At 40.4% G+C, this 19893-nt stretch overlaps 1 protein-coding gene across 8 annotated transcripts in view; it reads left to right on the forward strand.

Annotated features, from left to right (window-relative positions):
* Window positions 1-18814, forward strand: part of MTUS1 (microtubule associated scaffold protein 1) — a 119841-nt gene extending 101027 nt beyond the window's left edge. For 6 of the 8 annotated variants that reach the window (XM_057382291.1, XM_057382290.1, XM_057382292.1 and 3 more), the window contains 8 exons: window positions 2756-2822; window positions 9728-9942; window positions 10488-10593; window positions 11565-11638; window positions 11743-11838; window positions 14264-14380; window positions 15641-15738; window positions 16549-18814. In XM_057382291.1, the coding sequence (XP_057238274.1) occupies window positions 2756-2822; window positions 9728-9942; window positions 10488-10593; window positions 11565-11638; window positions 11743-11838; window positions 14264-14380; window positions 15641-15738; window positions 16549-16765 (990 nt within the window). In that variant the 3' untranslated portion in view covers window positions 16766-18814. Of the gene's footprint in view, window positions 1-1753; window positions 1941-2755; window positions 2823-9727; window positions 9943-10487; window positions 10594-11564; window positions 11639-11742; window positions 11839-14263; window positions 14381-15640; window positions 15739-16548 lie in introns of those variants that run through there. The other 2 variants (XM_057382297.1, XM_057382293.1) reach the window with 2 other exon arrangements.
* Window positions 18815-19893: the final 1079 nt, after the last annotated feature.

Consider the following 19893-nt stretch of genomic DNA (forward strand, 5'->3'; position numbering starts at 1 on the left):
CTTAGCCATATGAGCAACTTAGTCATCTTATGTTAGGCTGGCTATTTTTTTCTGAATGTATTCATTAGCAGGAGGCAATGATACAAATTTATCTGGATTTCTTAGATTTGTGAAATTAAGAATGGGCAAGCTGAAGATTGAGGCAACATGTTAAAACAACACTCATGAAAAGGGACAGGACTTAGGAGCAGCAAGAAATGTGAAAAAGATTATTAAGACAGTGTTATTCAGTTTTGGTTTGGATTTTTAWGAGTTTGTTTGGATTTTTAACAAGAGTCTCAGCCTCTTGTTAGTCTTTAGTGTATGCTGATTGCATATGCCTGTTCCTCATCAAATTTATTTTAACTGAAAGCAAACACAGAATATGTAGACCATGAAGAAGCCCCTCTGGAAACACTAAACAAAAAATGTTAGTGTGTCTAAAGGGTCTGCAGCATGGTCCAGCCACTAGGGAGCATTTGAAATGTTTTACTGACAGAGTGGGCTGGAAGAGAGCAGGTGGTGTTCCAGTGTGCAAGGATGCAGTTCAAATAACTCACTGCAGCATCCCCATTTTCATCATCAGATGCTGTGTTCGTAGTGGGAACACTGGTGTTGAACAGAGTGAGATGACTCATCTCTCCTTTCTGAGCAGGGAAGCGGGGCAAGTCCTTTCAATAACTGAGCTCTCTGCTCTCCTGAGAATTGACTGTGGAGGGAGAGGYGTGGTTTTCAATCTTAGCCCACTGACACTGTAAAATGCCTCTAAGTGCTTAATATAAAAATGCAACACAGCTACCTAATAGCCCCACCAAAGTGTAAAGTGTCCAAATAACTRTAAAGACTGCTTTAATTGTGTGATTTTAAAGGGAACCTTTCTCATACAAGGTCAAATATATATATATATTTCTAGTAAAGGGCTGGTAGTTTCTTCTATCCAGCCTTTACAGCTGCATAATAATTTCCTAAAACTTGCAAATGCATAKGTGGTATAAAAATTACTCATTTTGATTAGTCTTGTGTCAGGCCTTAATACATGAGTGGGTTTTGGGTGCTCATTCTTTCTAGTTTTTCTGAAGAATGGTGTATTTTGCTCTTAAAAAGTAAAGCTTTATTTGTTCTTCAGGCCTGAAATTAATATTCCCTGTTTTCAGGACAGGGTGCTCTTAAGACATAAGCCTGTGGCCAGGCTGCAGTTAGAGTGACCAAAGGCAAAGGGAGAATTTGCTATAAAGGTGAGGTTTTCCCTGGGGAGAACCAGATGTAGGTGTGGCTCGACCAGTCTGCAAATTCATCTACTGCGCTCAGTTGTGGATGAGTCTGTGTGATTTTTTGGCCAGTGTTTTCCTTTCTTTTTCTCCCTAATGTATTCTAGCTAAAAAAAAAAAAGGCATGCAAAGTGAGTTTCAAGCTCTTTGCGTGCACCGGGGCTATGAATATAAGCCCAGGCATTGACAGCAGCAAATCTGTTGTGTCTGTGGCTCTCCCATTCAGCTAAGGCCTCCYGTGGCTTATTTTTGCATCACAAATTAAGTGTGAAAGCGGCGTACAGCAAGCTCGAAACAGCTAGAAATAAGGTGGGTTATCTGCAAAGAAGGGCAGTGTTCCCTGAGTGTTCCTGGCTGCCGTCGGAGCAAGTGGGGATCGATCGATCTAATGTCTGGGCTCGCCTTTCATAAAAGAAGGGCTGTGGCTTTAAGCAATCGCTGGCTGCTTGTGCCAATTGCAGAAGCTGCAGTATCTGCCGCTGTCGGAGCGCTGGGCGCGGAAGCAGGATAACCTGCGGAGGCAAGGTCCAGCCTTGACACTCGGCCCGGCCAGACCTGCCCGGCTCGGCGGTGCCGCCGCCGCCTGCGCGTCGCCGATGAGGGTCGGGGGGCCGAGCGAGGGGCTGCCGGCGCTGGAAGATGGGCTGCTCTAGCAGCAAGCTGTGCCTCTATTCTCAGTGTGCTGCAGCAAGGGTAATGAGTGCTTGTTTCACAGGGAGCCGGCCGGGAGCGAGGTGAAGCGCCCTGCCCTGCCAGCAGGGCATGCGGACCTTGTCACCCCCGCGCTGGTGTGAGGTGGCGGCCCCGGGCCACGGAGCCGCTCTGCCGTGGCGGTGCCCACGGCGCTCCATGGGCTGCGGCTCCGGGGCACAGCGGCCTGGCCGGCTGCCTCCTCCTGGCYAGGGCACAGCTCCTGAAAACAGGGAGATGCGTGCTTCTGCTTTGTTGTGATCTGCTCACAGATTCCTTATGATTCTGTCGGTGTAAGAAACACCATCTATCTTAACATTAAGAACTGCGAGCAGCAGGGTGGATTGTATTCAACTTTGAACAGGGCTGTGCCTTTTATTCAGAGAAGACTGAGCATTTAGCAAAGTTCTTGATTTTGTGTTTGAGTAAKCTTAAGATAAATATTTAATGCATGCCTCTTTCACATATACGCTATACTTCTGTGCCCTTGACAGCTATCAGTTGATTTGTACTGGAGGCTTATGTTGCTACACCYACCATAAAATATATAATTAATTACTACAAAGTAGGGTTTTAATTGCAGAGCTATCCTGGAAAAAGCTGTTCTTTGTTTTAAAGTGTAACTTCCTTAACAACAGAAGAACATCTGTGTATATTGTAACAGCTGAACTGTTATCCTAAATGATTCATATCTTGGCTTCTTGCTCTTGCCTCTTGTTTTTCCTACAGAGCACATGTAAGTTAATTATTGGAAGGTGCCCTGCTCAGATCACTAGTAACCAAACGTTTGGGGGGTTTTGTTGTTCTTTTCTCTGCAGAGAGAGGAAGCACTGAAGCAGCGTAAAGCRTTATCTCAAGAACTAATTAACCTTCGAGGTGAACTAGGTAAGAATTTATTTTTATATTCTTCATGAGAACAGAAACACAGCAAAACAGGTCTGCAGAAGACAGATGCCCTGGTATTGTAATGGCAGTCATTYAATTCCCTGGCTGAATTCCGCTCAGATGATGGAAGTGCTGCGGAGCCCTGACGACGTGACCCCAGGTTCACCGAATTCCTGGCACTGATCTGASTGCGCCTTGCGGGGCCTCCTTGCAAAACATGCGCCTGATGACCAAAGCACTCACTTCTGAAAAATGGGAGGATGGGTGACAGCATAGATACTTTTGTTTGATCCCTAACTTAYTTGTACACTATCTTCTAGAGATTCGCTGGCAAAAAAATCTTAAACCTCTAAAACATACTATGCAAAATCTGCATTTTTGTCTTAGTGACTTGTAGGTGAATGAGTGTAAAATTAACAGACGGAAATGCTTTCAGGCTGATGAGATTGAATCTTTGAACTCATCCTAGTGGCCAGCTATAATAAGAAATTGAGCTATAATTTGCAGGGGCTGGTTTTGCCTGCTTTGAAGCTTGATTTAACTAAATTAGGTGGTAACTCCACGTAATGTATTTGAACTTTGCAGTTGTTCCAGGCAGGTCTCAGTAGGGGCTGGCTTTTTAAAAGCCTGGCCTTCCTCTGCCTTTGCTTCCCCCTATCCTTGTGCCAGCATTGCTGCCTGGGCAGCCATGCCTTCAGCAATGCAGTGAGCTGCCTGGGGACCTAAGCCAGCTGAAATTAGTGGCTTSAAGCGCTGTTTTGCCAAAGCTGCCTGGCCTGGCTCAGTATGTGACYGAAGTAGYACTGGGACTGSAGTAGAGAAAGGGGAAGTAGTAGYAGGGTGAAGGGTCATGTCCCCCATCGGCTGCAGCTGATGCTTCTATTAACCCTAAAGTGACAACAGAACTAGAGTTTTAATGTGGAAATGGCCTTCTTGCATTGCTATAAAGTTATGTTATAAACATTATAATCCAGATTTATTTATGTACTTAATGTGGCTTTGTGAGCAATCCCATTTTTTACCTCATCAAGAAAATGACTTCAGAAGAATTGCTATCAGAGCAAGAAAGTCTCTTTTCTTCCCTTGRCTTGCATCTACAATACTATTTTTTCCCTTATCAGCCTAAGTACTATATTCATCTCCTATCTGGAAAGGGAATTTTCTGCTTGGATGAGTAGACCAAGAGCTGGCCAACATTTTTGCCCATTGTCAGTTTTGGGGGTTTTGGTGGAGTTTGGGGTTTTTTTTGAAAGCTTAGTTCTTTGTAAAGATGCCTCATGCCTAAATGAGCTCTCCATAAACTTGTTACTTTCCTGCTTTGATTAACAGCTTGCTGAGCTCCTATATGAAACTCCCATTGCAAGAATATGTCATTCAGTAGGTTGGTAACTAGAAAAAAACTTGAAATGCAAGCATACCTGATGGATCTGTGACTTCCGAGTGCGCAGTGCTCTCAGACAGGGATGCTTGCTGCTGGATGACATGGTCAGCTCTTCCCCTCACGGAGCTGATCTTACTGGGTCACTTCTGAAGGAGCATCTGAATGGCAGCCTGGGGCTCGCTTCCCTYTGTAAGGTTTCCAGACTGTGGTTTCAGTGAAGCATTTCTCTTCATGCAGCTCCTTTGTCTTAAGCACATCACACTGTAGCCTCTCTAGTACTGTCTGTACTGCTCTCCTCAGCATGTAAAGGGAGTGGATTTAATTACAGAAATGTAAAACTACCCAGATTTCAAATCTATCTAGCTTTAAAAAGAACTGTTTTGTTGGAGTTTTTTTTAAGTTAAATTAATTTGTTGACAAGATGTGAGAAAGGTATTGTTATAATAGTAGCTTTAACTGAAAATAATCTGCTTAAATACATACTTGCTAATCAGCTTTCTGTTGACACTGTTAAATGGATATAGCTGAACTTAAGATTTCCATAGTCTTTCGGCATTAAGTGCTGTGAATTTTGATTCACATTATGATCTAAGCGTAGGTTTGCTCGGAAAGTTAAGTACAGTTTGAATTTTATTTTGGCCATGTAGACATGTTCTGTGGAGTCTCAGCTGCCGTGTTTTTAATAAGCGTTGGTTTGCAGTTTGGGGACAGGCAGTCTCAGAAGAGGAACCTGGTGTGCCCAGCTCAGTGTAGCCTGTTCCCTGCAAGTTGTCGAGTTTGAGAGAAATATGAAGTCTCCTGTAGCTTGTACCCTGCACAGTTTAGACTTCTCTGTTTCTTGCTTTTAAGTTTAATTGTGCACATTCCCAAGCTCCTTGATTCACCATGCAAAACCAAATGGACTTGCTGTCAGAAGGTTTGTTTTGCTGAGTTATTGCGTATGACCCTTTCTACCAAAATGCCTTTTTGTTTAATGATTTGAGTATGCATTCTGGTCCCAAAATGTGTCTTTGGCAGCCACCGCATTACTGTGCCAGCCATGGGGCTGATGGTTACCAGACACTGCTTTCTGCTTTCTTGTGCAAGGRTTAGCAATGAGAGGTGTTTGGGGATGGGGTTCTCCCAAGGAAGTTCAAATTCAGTAACAGTTGGGTTCTAAACTTGGGCTTCCTTAAAATCTCTATCTACAAAGACTAAACTTTGTGGTTCGAATGTAAACACCTTAATTCTGGGAGCCTGGAGCAGGCAGGGATCTCCTGCTTGTCACCTGTTTCCCTTCTTAAGATGCAAGCTAGTGTGTAAACTTCTAGTTATGTGTTTAATTACGTAAGTAGAAATTGCAGGGACTGCATATCTTGAGATATACAAAACTATTCCTCTAAATTAATTACACTCCAAATTGTTTCAGAGCCTCCTCGCAACCATGCTGGATGTGATCCAGCCCAGTCCTGCTACAAAACAGCAGGTGCAAAGCTGACTCAGCCTGTGCCTGCCTTGGCCATTTGAACACCACCATTCATGAGCCTTTCTCYGTGGCCTGGAGAGGCCTGTGTGTAGTGTGTATCCTGTCAGGCAGCCAAAGACCAAACCCATCTCTCTGTCTCTCACCTCCAGTTGCTGCATGGCAATTGATAAACTATATTCTCTTCAAAATGCTTTCATGTTCTTTTTTAATATTAAATTATCTTCAAGATGCTTTGGTGGTTTGGATAGAACAGGCTGTYGTRTTTTACAGACAGGTGAAGTGAATGTGATTCGGTTTTCAGRTTAAKGTGATCCTTAAAARTACTTAATAATAGGTRGATGTTTCTCTTGAGACAGGGCCTMACTWGACACACTTCATACACTTCCTGCTTCCCTGCTTGAACACCGTCACTTGTAGAGTTTGCAGCATAGGGGGTGTGAATTTACTTCCCAGCAGACTTCTGTGGTCCTCTCCTTCAGCTGCAGCAACTGTTGATGTGGTTTGGATCTGCTGCTGTCCRCACTATTGCAGGAATCTGCTGCTCATGCAGGCATTTGTTTTACAGTTTTGGCACTTAAAAAGCTTAGTAGTGAAATACTCAAGATGCAAGTGGCCATTGTTAGCTACTACAAATAAAGGGTAATTTTATATCTMAAAACCAGCATTTCTGCTTTGAAGATTTGCTGTTACCAAAACTTTCCATGATTTCCAAAGGTCATAGTTTGGCCCAAAAGAACCAGGCTCTTCATTTATCATAAGCAGTGTTAAGAAGCCTAAAAATACAGATTAATCTTGTTTTGTGTTGTAACAATACATGAAAAAACAGTTGTATGAAGTGAAGGGAAGAGAGGCTGGGACAACCAAGTAGACAAAAAGTATTAATGACTCTGTTATTTGAATAAAGAAKTAAAAATTGCTTCTGGCTGCCAAGTACAGCATTCCATATGCTCTATCCTTAAAACTTAAAACTGTTTAGTGTTACAAGTAAAACTGAACAAACTTCATAGACAAATGAATAATGCAGGTTTTCATCTCTATGGCTTGATTTTTTTCCCTGAAATGCTATTGGACCATTTGTTTCCTGTTGTGTTTTGTTCCTCAAGAATTTGTGGAATTGTGGAGGAAATCACTTCAAGAAGGAAACACTGCAGTAGTGTACAAAAACTCTAAAGTATGCACTTCAGATGTCTCTGAAGTGGTGAGAAGTTAAAATAGAGATTTGTGTGTTTGCTACTGGAAGAGCAYATGTTCCAATTACAAATTTTTCCTCACAGTTAAGCATCAGTTCAATGAGAAGACACTTCAGTTGAGTAGCAGTTGAGTGTGGTTAGTCAGTGGCTATATGGCCAAATTAAGGGACAAATCATGAAAAAGACAACTTTCTTAAAAAAGGCAGAACAGTCATGATGCAACTTGATTCAGTCTGGAGATGGATAGGGGTGTGTTGCTGTGGACATTTTCAATCTCCAGTATTTAGACAAACTTTGGTTTATGGGACACCTCATAGTTACAAATTAACAATTCTCCAGTTGCTGCTTTTGCTGAAGCCTTATATGGTCAGTTTCTTGCATCACCATGATACTGGGAGCTCACTATGTAGTAGTTTTGCTTCTTGTTTGGATGGCAGGGATTCAAATCAGGCTTGTGATCTGCTAGGAAATATTGCAGCCTTCAGCTTTGTCGAAGCTAGTTACCTTCAAGTTAACAACATTTAACTGCCAGTGCAAGTTTTAAAAGTTTTTTGTTTGCCTTTGTAACATTAGTCTTCTCATAAATCTGAATTGCAAACTGCCTGAAGGGGAACTGATGCGTCTGTTTTCTTTGACAAAGGCATGGTTTGCTGTTTGCTCTTTTCTGAAGTGCTTTGCATCATCTGAAGTTCTTCGTGCTGACATTTAAAGATAAGGCAAGGATAGGTAGCACATTCTTCTGACTAACTGAAGGCAAAGTAATTGCTCCGGCTTGCAAATGAGGAATTTGATGCTTGCTTCTTCCTGTCTTGGTTTTAAATKAAGTGCATCATTTGAAGCATTTTGCTACAGTTACCTCAGCTGAGCCATGCAAGTCTCCTGCCTYTGAGCTATGCCCTTACTCTGCCATGGAAGGTCAGATCCATCTGCATGTGGTTGACTGTGTAATGCCTCCATTTGGCTTGCTGCCTGGTTCTTTGCATTATAAAATAATGTCCCCTAACAATGATGTTTCCTGTTCCTCAAAAATGTGGCAATACAGWGTATATATATTCAATGATTTTATGCCACTGCGATGTGATGGAAGTGTGAACACTGATTTTCCTTTATTTTTTTTTTCCCAAAGGGAGCAGTTGTAAGATAAGTTTGTGGAAGGAATAAAGATAGGAAAGTAAAAATTTCTCTTGGTGGTAGTWCAGAAAGTATCAAAAATTGTGAAATCTGCTTGGGTTGCAGAGAATGTTGTGGTAGGTTTCAGATGAGCCTCTGTTGCATCGTTGCCAGTCAGGGAATGAAGAGCTTGGCCTAAATCTGTCCAGATCAGCAAATCTTTCATACAGACCCAGCACAGCTAAACTTGCTGTTAAGCCTAATTCAGTAGACACACGTGCAGATTGATTTCCATGCAGTGCAGCTCACTCTATTAACACTTTCTAGTTCCACTTCAGGTTCCAAGTGATGGTAGCAGGGCCAAGACTCTACAGTTCCCTCAGAAGAGAGTGCAAGTATCATTCATCAAGTTACTCACATGCTTTTAATGAGCTGCAGCAAAGAAGAACAAGACACGTGTAACTTGAGGCACTCTGCTGGGGCAGGCTGCTTTCCCTTGAGCTAATTGACTGCTCTGGGAACAATCTTTGAAGATACTGTAATTTATTTATCTTAAGGTTCAAACACAGCTGTGATGGGAATTTCCTGTACTGCCTGTACAAAAATCCTTGACTCTTCCCATGCTTTTACATGAGTTTATATTTACACTGTTTGGACTGTGTGCCAGCCTGCTGTGAAGTGCATGCATGCATAACTTCTGCCTTTGAAGATCAAGTTAACATTTTAGTTGATTTTTCTCTTAAGCAGCCACCCATCTGACTAATTTGTTTTAAACCAGCCTWCTAGAGTCTGTCTAGAACCAGTTTTGCTCAAGGTCAGTGATRACATACTTGTGTTAGAGATGCTGTTTCACCTTGCTTCCAGGCTTTGGGTGCAGCTGGAACTGCATAAARTGTTTGCTACAGCCATATTAAGAGCAGGAAGGTGACTGCTCCTATTCAAGCCTGGCTGGCTGGAGTTTGKAATACTAAATTTCAAACTCAAAAATGCAAGTTGCTAACTTACGTTTTGTCTTTTAACCAGCTGCAAATACGGAGAGACAAACCTAGGCAGTCTTCATAGCAGACCTGTGTTAATGCAGATGTAGAGAGAATTGYACAACATTTCTTTTCTTAATACTCTGCACTTTTTGCCTAAAACTGTTCTCTGTCTTTCATATTTAAATATCTCAGGCATAAACACATGAGCAGTACCTTTCAAACTGGCGTATCTGTATCAGGCTGTCTGTGTCAGGCTAAAATTGCTTCTCTGCTTTATATCTGAGTGAGAGTCATTAAACTATAGTTTTCAGGATATCAAGACTTCTAAATTTATTTTTAAATAGTTYATATGTCAAAAAGTGAAGTACTCTGACAAATATTCTGAAATGGGWTCAAATAAGGTGAAGTAGCAAAATGCAATTAATTTTTTTATTGGASCACTTCATTGTCTCTCCTGAGACATTCCTTTTTCCATGACATGTCAATCTTGTCACACTTGTGCTTTCTAGGTGRGTTCCTGTCTTAACTAGTTCAATTAATTCTATACCTAAGAAACATGGAATTTGATACTTTTGTAAAGAGCTTTTCATGAGCCCTTGGAGGTGGCACGCATTTCATGGATAAATCATATTTTTTTTTATATATAACTATGTTGGTGTGCAGTATGTTCACTGTTTTTAATACCTGTAAATGAAAGTGTGATTTTTGTATTGAATTTGATTAAGTTCCTTTTTTCTCTCTTTTTCTTTTTTTTTTCTTTTTTCTTTTGACATCTTCAGTAACCACTTCTGCAGCTTGTGAGAAATTGGAAAGAGACAGGAATGAACTGCAAGTTGCTTATGAAGGGTTTTTGCAGAAGTTAAAACAGCAACATAATGATGACGTAGCTGAGCTGGAGGAGAGGCTTAAACAGTTTTACACTGCAGAATGTGAGAAACTACAAAGTATCTGCATTGAGGAAGCTGAAAAGTACAAAGCCCAACTCCAGGAGCAGGTTTGTGACACTCAAACTAGAAAACTTCTCCAGCAGGTGCTTTCTGCTACAARTGAGCCTTCAGAGAATCCTGGGTTTTGCTCATGAGTTATTTTATTTAATATGAAACTCCACTTTATTGCAGTTGGAAAAATACTACTACACTAAGCTGTAGTACATTGTAAGTACTACAGATTGTAAGCTTATGTTTAAATGTGGTGTTTAAATYGCTTGTGTTCTTCCAGCCTAAATAACTCCTAGAGCTCCATGGGGTATTTGAGGCAGCTTGAGTTTTAAGATTCAGAGAAACTCACCTGCCCTCTGACCTTGCTTTGCAACAGCTCCCTGTGTGTGACAGATGCACACATCATCCTGTTGGTAGGGGTAAACTGTAGGACATCGTTCTCATTTATGAAGTCTTGTACATGGCTTAGCGTCTCCTTTTAAATCCTACCAGACCATTTAAAATGTACTTGACATGGTGCATGAAGCCAGTGAAGCAATGCTTTAAAAAAGGGTTAAGTTGGTACATATAAAGGGAGAAAAATCATGTTGTCATATTGCAGGTGGACAATTTAAACACCACACATGAAAGCTTTAAGCTGGAACTCGAAAACAGACACTCAGAAAAAGTAGAGGAGCTGAAAAAGGAGTATGAATCCTCTTTTTCAGGCAAGTATTTTGTATTTTAGTACATGTGCTATAATACTGTTAGTCACAAAAATATATAGACTTTTTGATCATTAAGTCCACTGTTCTTGGTGGCCGGCTATCTTTAAAAACACTGGGGGAATTCCTTCCTTTGGAACTGACTGATCTTATTTTACAGCAGTAACCACGATCCCATTGTAGTTGAATTAAACTTTTAAAAGTGTGAGTGGAAGTGAATTTTTCATGCAGTAAAAGGTGTCTAAATTGCCCTCAAAATCTCAAGTGACCGARTAATTCCTTCCACCCCTAGTTCTGTAAGAAGCACCTCAAAATTGAAAATGAGGCTAAGTAGGGTTGTGTGCTTTCCATAATGACATGGAAATGTTGAGAAATATTATACARTGTGTACAGTACACTATGGCCGAGGTGGTTTTTCAGAGAGGGGGTGGTGAGTGTGCTCAGGTTTAAATGACATTGCATCATGATGATGATTTCCATCCTCCTTCTAACTCCCCTTAATAGCCAAGTTTCCAGTGGTACTSTTTTGTCTTGAAGACTGGTCATGCTTTCATTGCTTTCAAAAAGCAAACTCCTCTGCATGGCAGGCAAAGTAGGAAAAGAAATACTTTTCCAGAARTTTGTGGAAGACACAATTTCAAATTTTGCTGTGTTTTCCTCCAGAAACTCAACTTTTGTCAGATGTGGCGTATGCTTAACAGATCCATTTGTTGCATGCAGATGAATGCTCTCAAAACTGACGCACTGTCTGCTAATGAAATGGATATATGAGGGGGCAATTAGCAAATCTGAAATGGSAATAAATCTGATACTTCATACATGCTTTGCATCAGTTGATGATAAATATTCTTTCTGTGATCCATCAGCTGCATCTGTGAATGTACATGTAGGCTGGCTTTTCAGGCTCTTTCTTTTAAAAAAGAAATTTCATGTCTTATRTGGTATTAAAAATCTGCAAAAATAATTTGTTTTAGAGCTCAAGAGCACCCATGAATCTGAAAGGAAGTTGCTTGAAGATTCCTTTAAAGAGAAGCAGGAATTGCTGGAGGTTTGTTAAGGGTTGGGGTCATTGCAATAGATTAAAACTTGAAAAGTAGTTTGGAGATGTGCACTGAATTCTTGGCCTAACTATACAATATATTTGCATTCCAGAAAAAAATAGATGAACTAAAAAGTGAAAACAATTCCCTGAGTGAGAAGCTGAAATTAGAAGAACAAAAACAAATAGCCAAAGAAAATGCCAATCTTGTAAGTCTTGAGCTTCAGAAATAATGGGGATCTTGCCTGGGTTTATTTTACTGCATAATGAGAAAAGTTTGCAATGAAGCCTGATAGGGCTGTCATACTTGGTAATAATTTTTGTAAATGGCTCACTTGCCAGCAGTTCTTCACAACCACTGTAATGCTGCATTTTAACCTTACCATCATAATTCTATAACCCTTCTAAATCAGCGTTGTAAATATCAACCTAAGTTAAATTGAAGGCCTGTGTGTATGCAGGAGTTGTACCACAGCATTTTTCTGGACAGTCGATAACTTGTACCAGTGCTGTGATCAGCGTGGGCTTGCATCACTACTACAAAGCTCATTCCTAATGCATTTCTTGACACACATATGCATACTTCTTACTGATTTATCCTTCAAATTAATTTTTATTTTGTCCTGCCTTTCCTCCCAAGGCTGCTGTTACCTGTKATGTTCCTGGGATAGAAATGTGCTCTGAGAGAGGGTTTTTTCATACACTGGGAGGRTTAGATGCAAACATGCTTTTCTTTCTGGTTACCCAGAAGTAAGTGGAATAGCAGTAGTACTGCTTATTCCACAAAGAGAAATTCCATGCTTAGGATGCCTCTAGTGGAAGTTGCTCTAATTTTCACTGGAATTTGTTTTGGTTTTTCTTTCTCTTATTGCTTTTTCTAGTGGCAGGACAAAGCTGCCACAAGAAGCAAYCACAATATGTTGCTGTGGCAGTGGAAGTTTGAACTGTGTTCTACAGGCACAGWCAGATGTTGCTTAAAGGAATAGTCAARTGCCTTTACACAGCTGCAAGTGCAYTTTGTGCCTTCCTGACAGCGTAAGATGCRTGATAAGCTTGGGACTTTGGAARAGCACCAGTTTGATTYGGCATATTCTTCACTACTAAATAAAAATTCTGCACTATCAGAATTCTCAACAGCCTTTAGAAGACAGAGATTATTTCCAGCTCTCTGATATCATTTAGATCGTGTCACTTGATATTTCCAGTTTTTTTGCTAAAAACTTATGTAGGCTGTTCAGTCTTTATTTGGCTGTGTGTGCTCTTCCTATGAGTATTTGATGTGGGGGCTCAGACTTAACTTTAAAAAGACATTTTAAGACCATTGGGCTAGAAGAGGGACAGAAAATAAACTGAATATTGAACTATAAGCTGCATTTAAACTTCTGAAGATTACTTTTCTGGTTAGCTCCTAGATTCCATGTAAAGTCACAAAAACGAGGAACAAATTGTCTGCTGCCTTCACTGAGGCAGCACAGCATGCTCCACCCTCGCATGGACTTCTCAAAAGAAGTTAAACAAGAACCATTAATGCAACAGGCCTGCAAAACAAGCAGGAGAATGAAGTGTGTAGGTGATGGAGCCCTTGCTGCCTGTGACACGCACTGGCCCTGTCCTGGCACCGCGCCCCACAAAACTGCAGGCATGGCCCTCCTGTCCAACGCTTCTGGTGTGGCRGTGAAGCTGTTACTCAGTGCGGTGCACCTGTGTTCTCACACAAACACACTAAAACAAGTTTTGTTYGATTTTGAAGATAAACTTAGTTACACAATACGCTTAATCATTGATTGATTTCAGCTTGTGTTCCACTCTGACTACGTGGGACTAAGACTTGCTTTATTTCTCTTTTATTTTGGCTGTGACTGTCTTGAAATGCAGAGAACGTGTTTTACTCTGCAATGTTTGAATGGTTTCTTAGTCTGGAAAATACACACATCTTACCCTGCTCTCTCTCCCTCCTGCTGTCCCCTCCACCTCCCAGAAAACAACARAAAAAGTAAAAATAAAAAGTCCTAGCTTGATATATTGGAGATAAGTCATGGATGTGCAGCAGTGCAAGATTTGTATGTGTAATTGTATTTTTAGACTTYAGAAGAATGTAAAACTGAAAATTTTCAAATTTTGCTTAAGAGCCAGCTACCTTCAGACTCAAASCTGGGAAGATAAACTACAGTCTAGTTCAGAACTTAAACTTCTGGTGCTTTTTTTAACTATTCCAGTGTCCGAAAACTCTTCACATGTTTACTCCAATTATCTCTTGGGATGGGTTATGACTAATATGAAATAAATTTTGAAACTCCTAGCCTAAGGGCCTTTGGGCACTCCTGCGAAACAACTTTGCTGTGACAGCATTTGTGCCTTCCTTTGATTCACAAGGGTTTTATGTCTGTGCATTAAGTGYTTTCTGAACAGCTGCTAATGAAACAATTGCAACTGTCCACCTCGCCCAAAGGACAAACAAAATCTGAGAGAAAGTGGTATCAGATCTTGTTATTTATTSTAGAGTGTTTGACTTGATTTCACTTAGAACAACTTGTTACCATAATTATATTCTTGTTTTTTTTCTAAGTAGCAGAGAAACATCTAAACTGTTCCTGAAATTCAGGGTACTAAGCAAACTCTCTGGAAATCTTTCAGAAAAACCCACAGATTATGTACCTGGAACAGGAGCTGGAAAGTTTGAAAGCAGTGCTGGAGATCAAGAATGAGAAACTCCATCAGCAGGACATAAAGCTAATGAAGATGGAAAAGCTGGTGAGTGCTCCTTGGGGTTTGGCAGGTTGGGGCTGTGTCTCTGACTTATGTTCCTATAACAAATGTGGGCTGGCCCAACTTACGTGCAAGAATTCATCTTTTTTGTTTAAAGGGAAACAGGAATTCATGATGGGACATRGCTCACATTGCAGGTACAGCATTGGGATATATGTCAAGAGGGGTGAAGAATGGCCCAATGCTCTAAATGACCTTTTAACCTTTGAAGACATAAGAGGTTTGCATGAACTATTGTTAAGTTAGTACAGGATTATCTTAGCACCTTGCCTTTCTTCTCCCTCATCCCCCAAAGAACAAAATCCTTACCTGCTACATTGCTCAAGTGGTATGGAAGAAAGATTGCAGCATCAGGAAAACATTAGCAAGGCAATGATCCTAATTTAACAAGAAGGGATCAAATGTGAAATGGAATAGATCTTGATTACCTTAGACCAATCATTTTAACTGCTAAGATGCTGGTTTAGCTGAGTGGCKGTGCTCCAGCATGCTTTTATTTGTGACAGGACAGGGTGCTTCTCCTGGGTGGGGCCTTTGAACACTGTTGTAATATTTGCTTAAGCAAGATTTTAATGAGGAAGTATAGAAAGAGGTTTGGACACAAAGGAACACATTCATGTCAGTTGTTGCTCAGTRTTGTGCAGCAGTGTATGTTACCCTGGTCTACAATTACTGCTAAATTACTAGCAAGCCTTCATCTCCAGCTGCCGTTGGCAATAGTGTAGAAGCCCCAGAACCGTCCAGCCACTTACCAAGTTTTTCCTTTATTTTTATAACATCCTCCAGCAATGAAGTAGAATTAGGAGAGCAATAGAGAAAGCTGTTTACTCAGGGGAGCTCTAGAATTATTTCTAGACATTATTCTGTCTAGAAAGATGCTTCAGCAKCTAAAACTGCTGCCTGTCACTGGCAGAAGTTACTGGAATGTGCTGGTTAACAGTAGATCCCTTATCCAGTCCTTGTAGGCATCTAATCAGCACAAGTGGCAAAGTGCCAGTGTTAAGTGCAAGGATAAGGTAAGCAGGATCTATGTGCCTGTTACAGAACATTAAGCCATGGCAGCAGGTCAGTCTGATGTTACTGCAGGTTTTTCTGTCTACTGTAAAAAGTAGATAGAATTGGCAATCTGCTGGCTCCAGATTGCCAGCATGGTAGCTGTGATAGCTGTCAGTCTGTGATAGCTCAGTCAGTATCCTGGTAAGTGCATGGATGGGTTTTATTTTCAATTGTGACCTTCTTTCCAAGGTGGAAAACAACACAATCTTAATGGATAAATTAAAGAAGGTTCAGCAAGAAAACGAAGAATTAAAAGCTCGGATGGACAAACACATGGAGCTTTCAAGGTGAAAAAYATTTGTGGATGTTTAGATATGCCTTATTAATCAGGGGATGCTTTCCTGTGACAAAAAGGAAAATTCTSCTGAAAAATTGGTGAATGCAATTTTGTAGTACTCTGTGAAAGGACTTTCCATTTCTTCTCACTTACATCTCTACAAATGCACACTTCTTTGTAGATTAGCAAGAACAAACATATTGAATGGGAGTAAAGGCTCAGTATGTTCTTCAGTACTCCAAACCAATATTTTAGGGAAGAAAAAGCAACTCAGAAATACCATCATACAAAGGTTGTCCCTTTTAAGTACTACTGGCTTGTAAGTTAGACCTGGGTCMTACTTACAACCCCTTCAGTGAGTGATTTGTCCTCAATTTAGGTCAGTGTGTTTTGTTTAGCAATAACTGTAGTATCTACCATGAATAAAACACGTCTGAGGTCCTCCTAAGTGTTGCTTAAATAGATGGCCAGACTCTTCCAGAAGGAATCTGCAGCTTCTATGCTGAGCTGAGTCTGCAACAAGACCCAAAGGCTCCAGCAGAGCCATTTAAAAGCATCTGTCATTTTAAGTAGGACAAACTTCACTTTTCAGATGCTTTTTCTGGYCTTGTGGGATGTTTCTTACTGGGAAATTCTGCTTTCTGCAAGCTACCAGTTTAAATACAGCAAGGATGAGAACATGCTAAATCCTCCTATTAAAGATGGAATTGAGTTGTGAGCCAACCAAGAGTTAATGCACTTTGGGACCTTTCTTTAACGGTGTCARTATTGCAGCCTCCAGCCTGGGTTATGTGTTCTGATGTAAATCTTCCATTTTCAGGCAACTTTCTACAGAGCAAGCAGTTTTACAGGAGTCACTAGAGAAAGAATCAAAAGTGAACAAACGCCTGTCAATGGAAAATGAAGAACTTTTGTGGAAGTTGCACAATGGTGACCTATGCAGCCCAAGAAAACTGTCTCCCAGTTCTTCATCCGTGCCTCTTCAGTCCCCACGAAATTCTGGTAACTTCTCTAGTCCTGCAGTGTCACCGAGATGACATCTCTTGAGACAAAGAGGGGCCTGCATCTCATTTCTGATCTGCAGAACCTTTCCTAACTAATCACAGGAGCAAGAGCTATATTAGCCGCCTATGACAACTAAACATAACTGGAAACTATTTGGTGCAAAAATGGCGATAGGAGACTGTGAATATGGGAGTAAGACATTCACTCCTCCCCARAAGACTTATGACCTCTATGGACATCGTTGCACAAAGCACTTACAGAGCAAGGAAAGACTTGTTCGTTGCCTTTTCACCTAACCATAAGAAGTAGCTCAGGGGCTTAAAGATCACAACCTTTATAGTATGTTCCTTATCACCGACACTTTTTTAAGGCTGTGTGTGTGAGTATGTGCGTGTGCTGTGGATGGAATGGGTGTAACACACTGTGTGTGTGTCTAATGCTGCCTTCTTTGCTGTGTACGTAATAAAGGATAAAAGCTGAAGACTATACATTGACATGTACTTCCTTGATACTGCTCTCAGTATGCATGCTTAGCCGAGTACCCTTGCCTGGCAATGAGGAGAAACTGCCACTAGTACTGTAGGTTAGTTTCCTTCATCTTTCTGGCTTTGGTTTGGTAAAAAAAATGGCATGAAGAGCTTTGTCAACTGACTCATTACTGTCTTGGCCAACCTGAGTATGCAACTTTGAATTAATTTTAAAAACAAATTGAATTGCAGCCGTATTTTGCATGGGTTCTTGGTTTCATGTCCATGCACAACTCTGCTATTTGTGAGGAGACTTTTTTTGCAGGGTACAATGGATTTTGGGTTTCAAGTCAATAGGGTTGTAGTCAGAACCACAGTAGCCCTCAAGGTCAGAAGTTCTTAGTTGAGTTGCAGGTTTAGAAGCCTAGACCTAGCATCTTACCTGCTGAAAAGGAAGCACTAATTTCCCCAAAATAGCATGCCTGTTCCTGAGRATAAACTAGATGTAGATTTGAAAGCCAAAGACAAAAATGCAATAATTGTAACTAGGTGCATTCTTTACTCAGTTCTCAAGAAGATTAAGTAATTTGTGAATTCCAGTGTAGCTGGTGACACTCTTTGCCYTTTTAAGCATTAGCATTTGTATTAACATTCCTCAGAGTTGGAGGAATTCACCTGAGGAACAGGGTAATTTCACCTGAGGAAGAGGAAAAAGGTGGTAACTGTGTATTTTGTCTTGCTAATTCTGGCATACCTTCCCTCTTAGACTGCAGGACATTGGTGTTTTGATAATTCAGCTGGTGAAAAATCCTGTACAAGAGATTCTGTAGAGTAGGGGAAAAAAATTGTCCTGGCTGCTAGAAGTGGAGYATGAGGGTGTCACCATTTCTGGCAATGTCACATGCTGAGCTTCAGCTTCAACAAGGTAATTGTATAGCTTTGCTCCACCCTTAATCAGACCTATTTAAGATGTCTGCTTTGTACCTGCTAAACCACGTTCAGCTTCAGATTAGTCTTAGAAAACACTACTCTTGCTTACAGTAGCTTGGGTTTCGCAGTAGGGCCAGGACCATTRTTTCACTTCTGGTTAGCTAATGTTGGTAGCTGGCTGAGTTTCCCTGTATTTTTCAGTAGCCTGGGGACAGGAATCAAGGCCATGGGAAAGCATTTAGGAAACTCAACTGGAGAACCACTTCAAACCATTTTACCTAAGACTTGCAAAATCTTGGCTAGTAATGAGGAACACAGACATAGAAACAAGACTGTTAACAGTGCTCACACAGTAAGTAAATTTGTAATATATTTAAACTTGCGATTGACTGTTAAATCATTAAATTTACTTAAATTTACTCTCATAATGTAAAAGTTAAGGGTGCCATTTCTATGGAATATTATGCTTTCTTTTAATCCTTTTTAGGGCAGTGTACATACCACTTATCAGTGGTGTCAGTACTTAAAATGTTTACTAGGAGGTTCAAATTTAGCTATGAAAATCCTATGTTGGCTACAACTTCGCTTTAAATATGTCTTGGAATATTCTTATTTTCTATGGTCAAAGAGATTTGATCGCATGTATTTGAGCTGAATGCTTTACAATAAATTTTTTCTACCAACTGAAGGAGTTTTCTTCTGCTTGTGTTAGTCAAATGATCTTTAAGGAGGAACATTTTTCCAGCTACTAAAAACTCTTAGTATCTGCTCAGCACAGCAAAACAGCAATGGTGAAGCTTCACTGCACAAATCATTAGTGTTCAACTAAGCCTKAGAAAATGTTACTCTACATGCATGTAGAGTATCTTTTACATGAAGGTTGCTTGTGATTATTCAGAACATTCTGCATGTGAGAAAAGCTACAGTTAGGTTAGCAGTGTAACAGGTCATGTCACAAGGACGCTTGTCTAGCCACTGATACGAACTTTGTAACTTTGGTTGCAGTGTAATGCTTTGAATAAAATGTGCAAAGCAAGTGCACCTGTAACAAGAGCAGGGAAAGCTTTTCCAGGCTACCAGTACAGAAAAGTATGGTACAGTAGATAATACAAAGACTGTTAATTTGTGCATAGTTTCCCTCCACAATACAGGAGACTCTTCATGTGTAAACTGCTTGCAAGTAGAATATTTAATGCTTTTATGAAGAAATGGAGACTTCTTGTATATAGAAATCAGACTACAGGAACACCAGTTTAGTGTTTGTCCTGTTGGTCTCAACAAATTAATTAATTCTGCTAAACTGTTTCAATGTTTTTCTCTGTTTTAGTATTTCAAGCTTTAACTTAACTAGCATGTGTTAGTAAAGGCTTTATTCAATCCAGGAACTTTTACATATTTGGGGKTTTTTTTTCTGTAGCATAAAGTTTCCTTCAGGAAGAGCTAGAAACCCGCTCACCATCATCATAAGCCAGAGGTCAAGCAACTGAACAAGTGATTATCTTCAGAATTCAACTATAACTCTCAATTCCAACTCTAATGATAAATTTGAGAGGAAGCTACAGTGACATTTAACAACTGTACCAAATAGTTTATTGCCATTCAAACTATTCAGAGTATGGTTCACATATTCAATAATTTTCTCTGAACGTTGGTGTATGAGTTGCACTGTATTTTCTATAAAATTTGAGGTGAATCATTTCCTTGAGCTAACTAAAGACTTGATGTTTCTCATTACTAACACCAAAACCACTTCCATGTAAATT

The sequence above is a fragment of the Malurus melanocephalus genome, unplaced genomic scaffold, assembly GCF_030028575.1.
Source record: "Malurus melanocephalus ecotype Western Australia unplaced genomic scaffold, MMel_1.1 scaffold_563, whole genome shotgun sequence".
Classification (NCBI taxonomy): Eukaryota; Metazoa; Chordata; class Aves; order Passeriformes; family Maluridae; genus Malurus; species Malurus melanocephalus.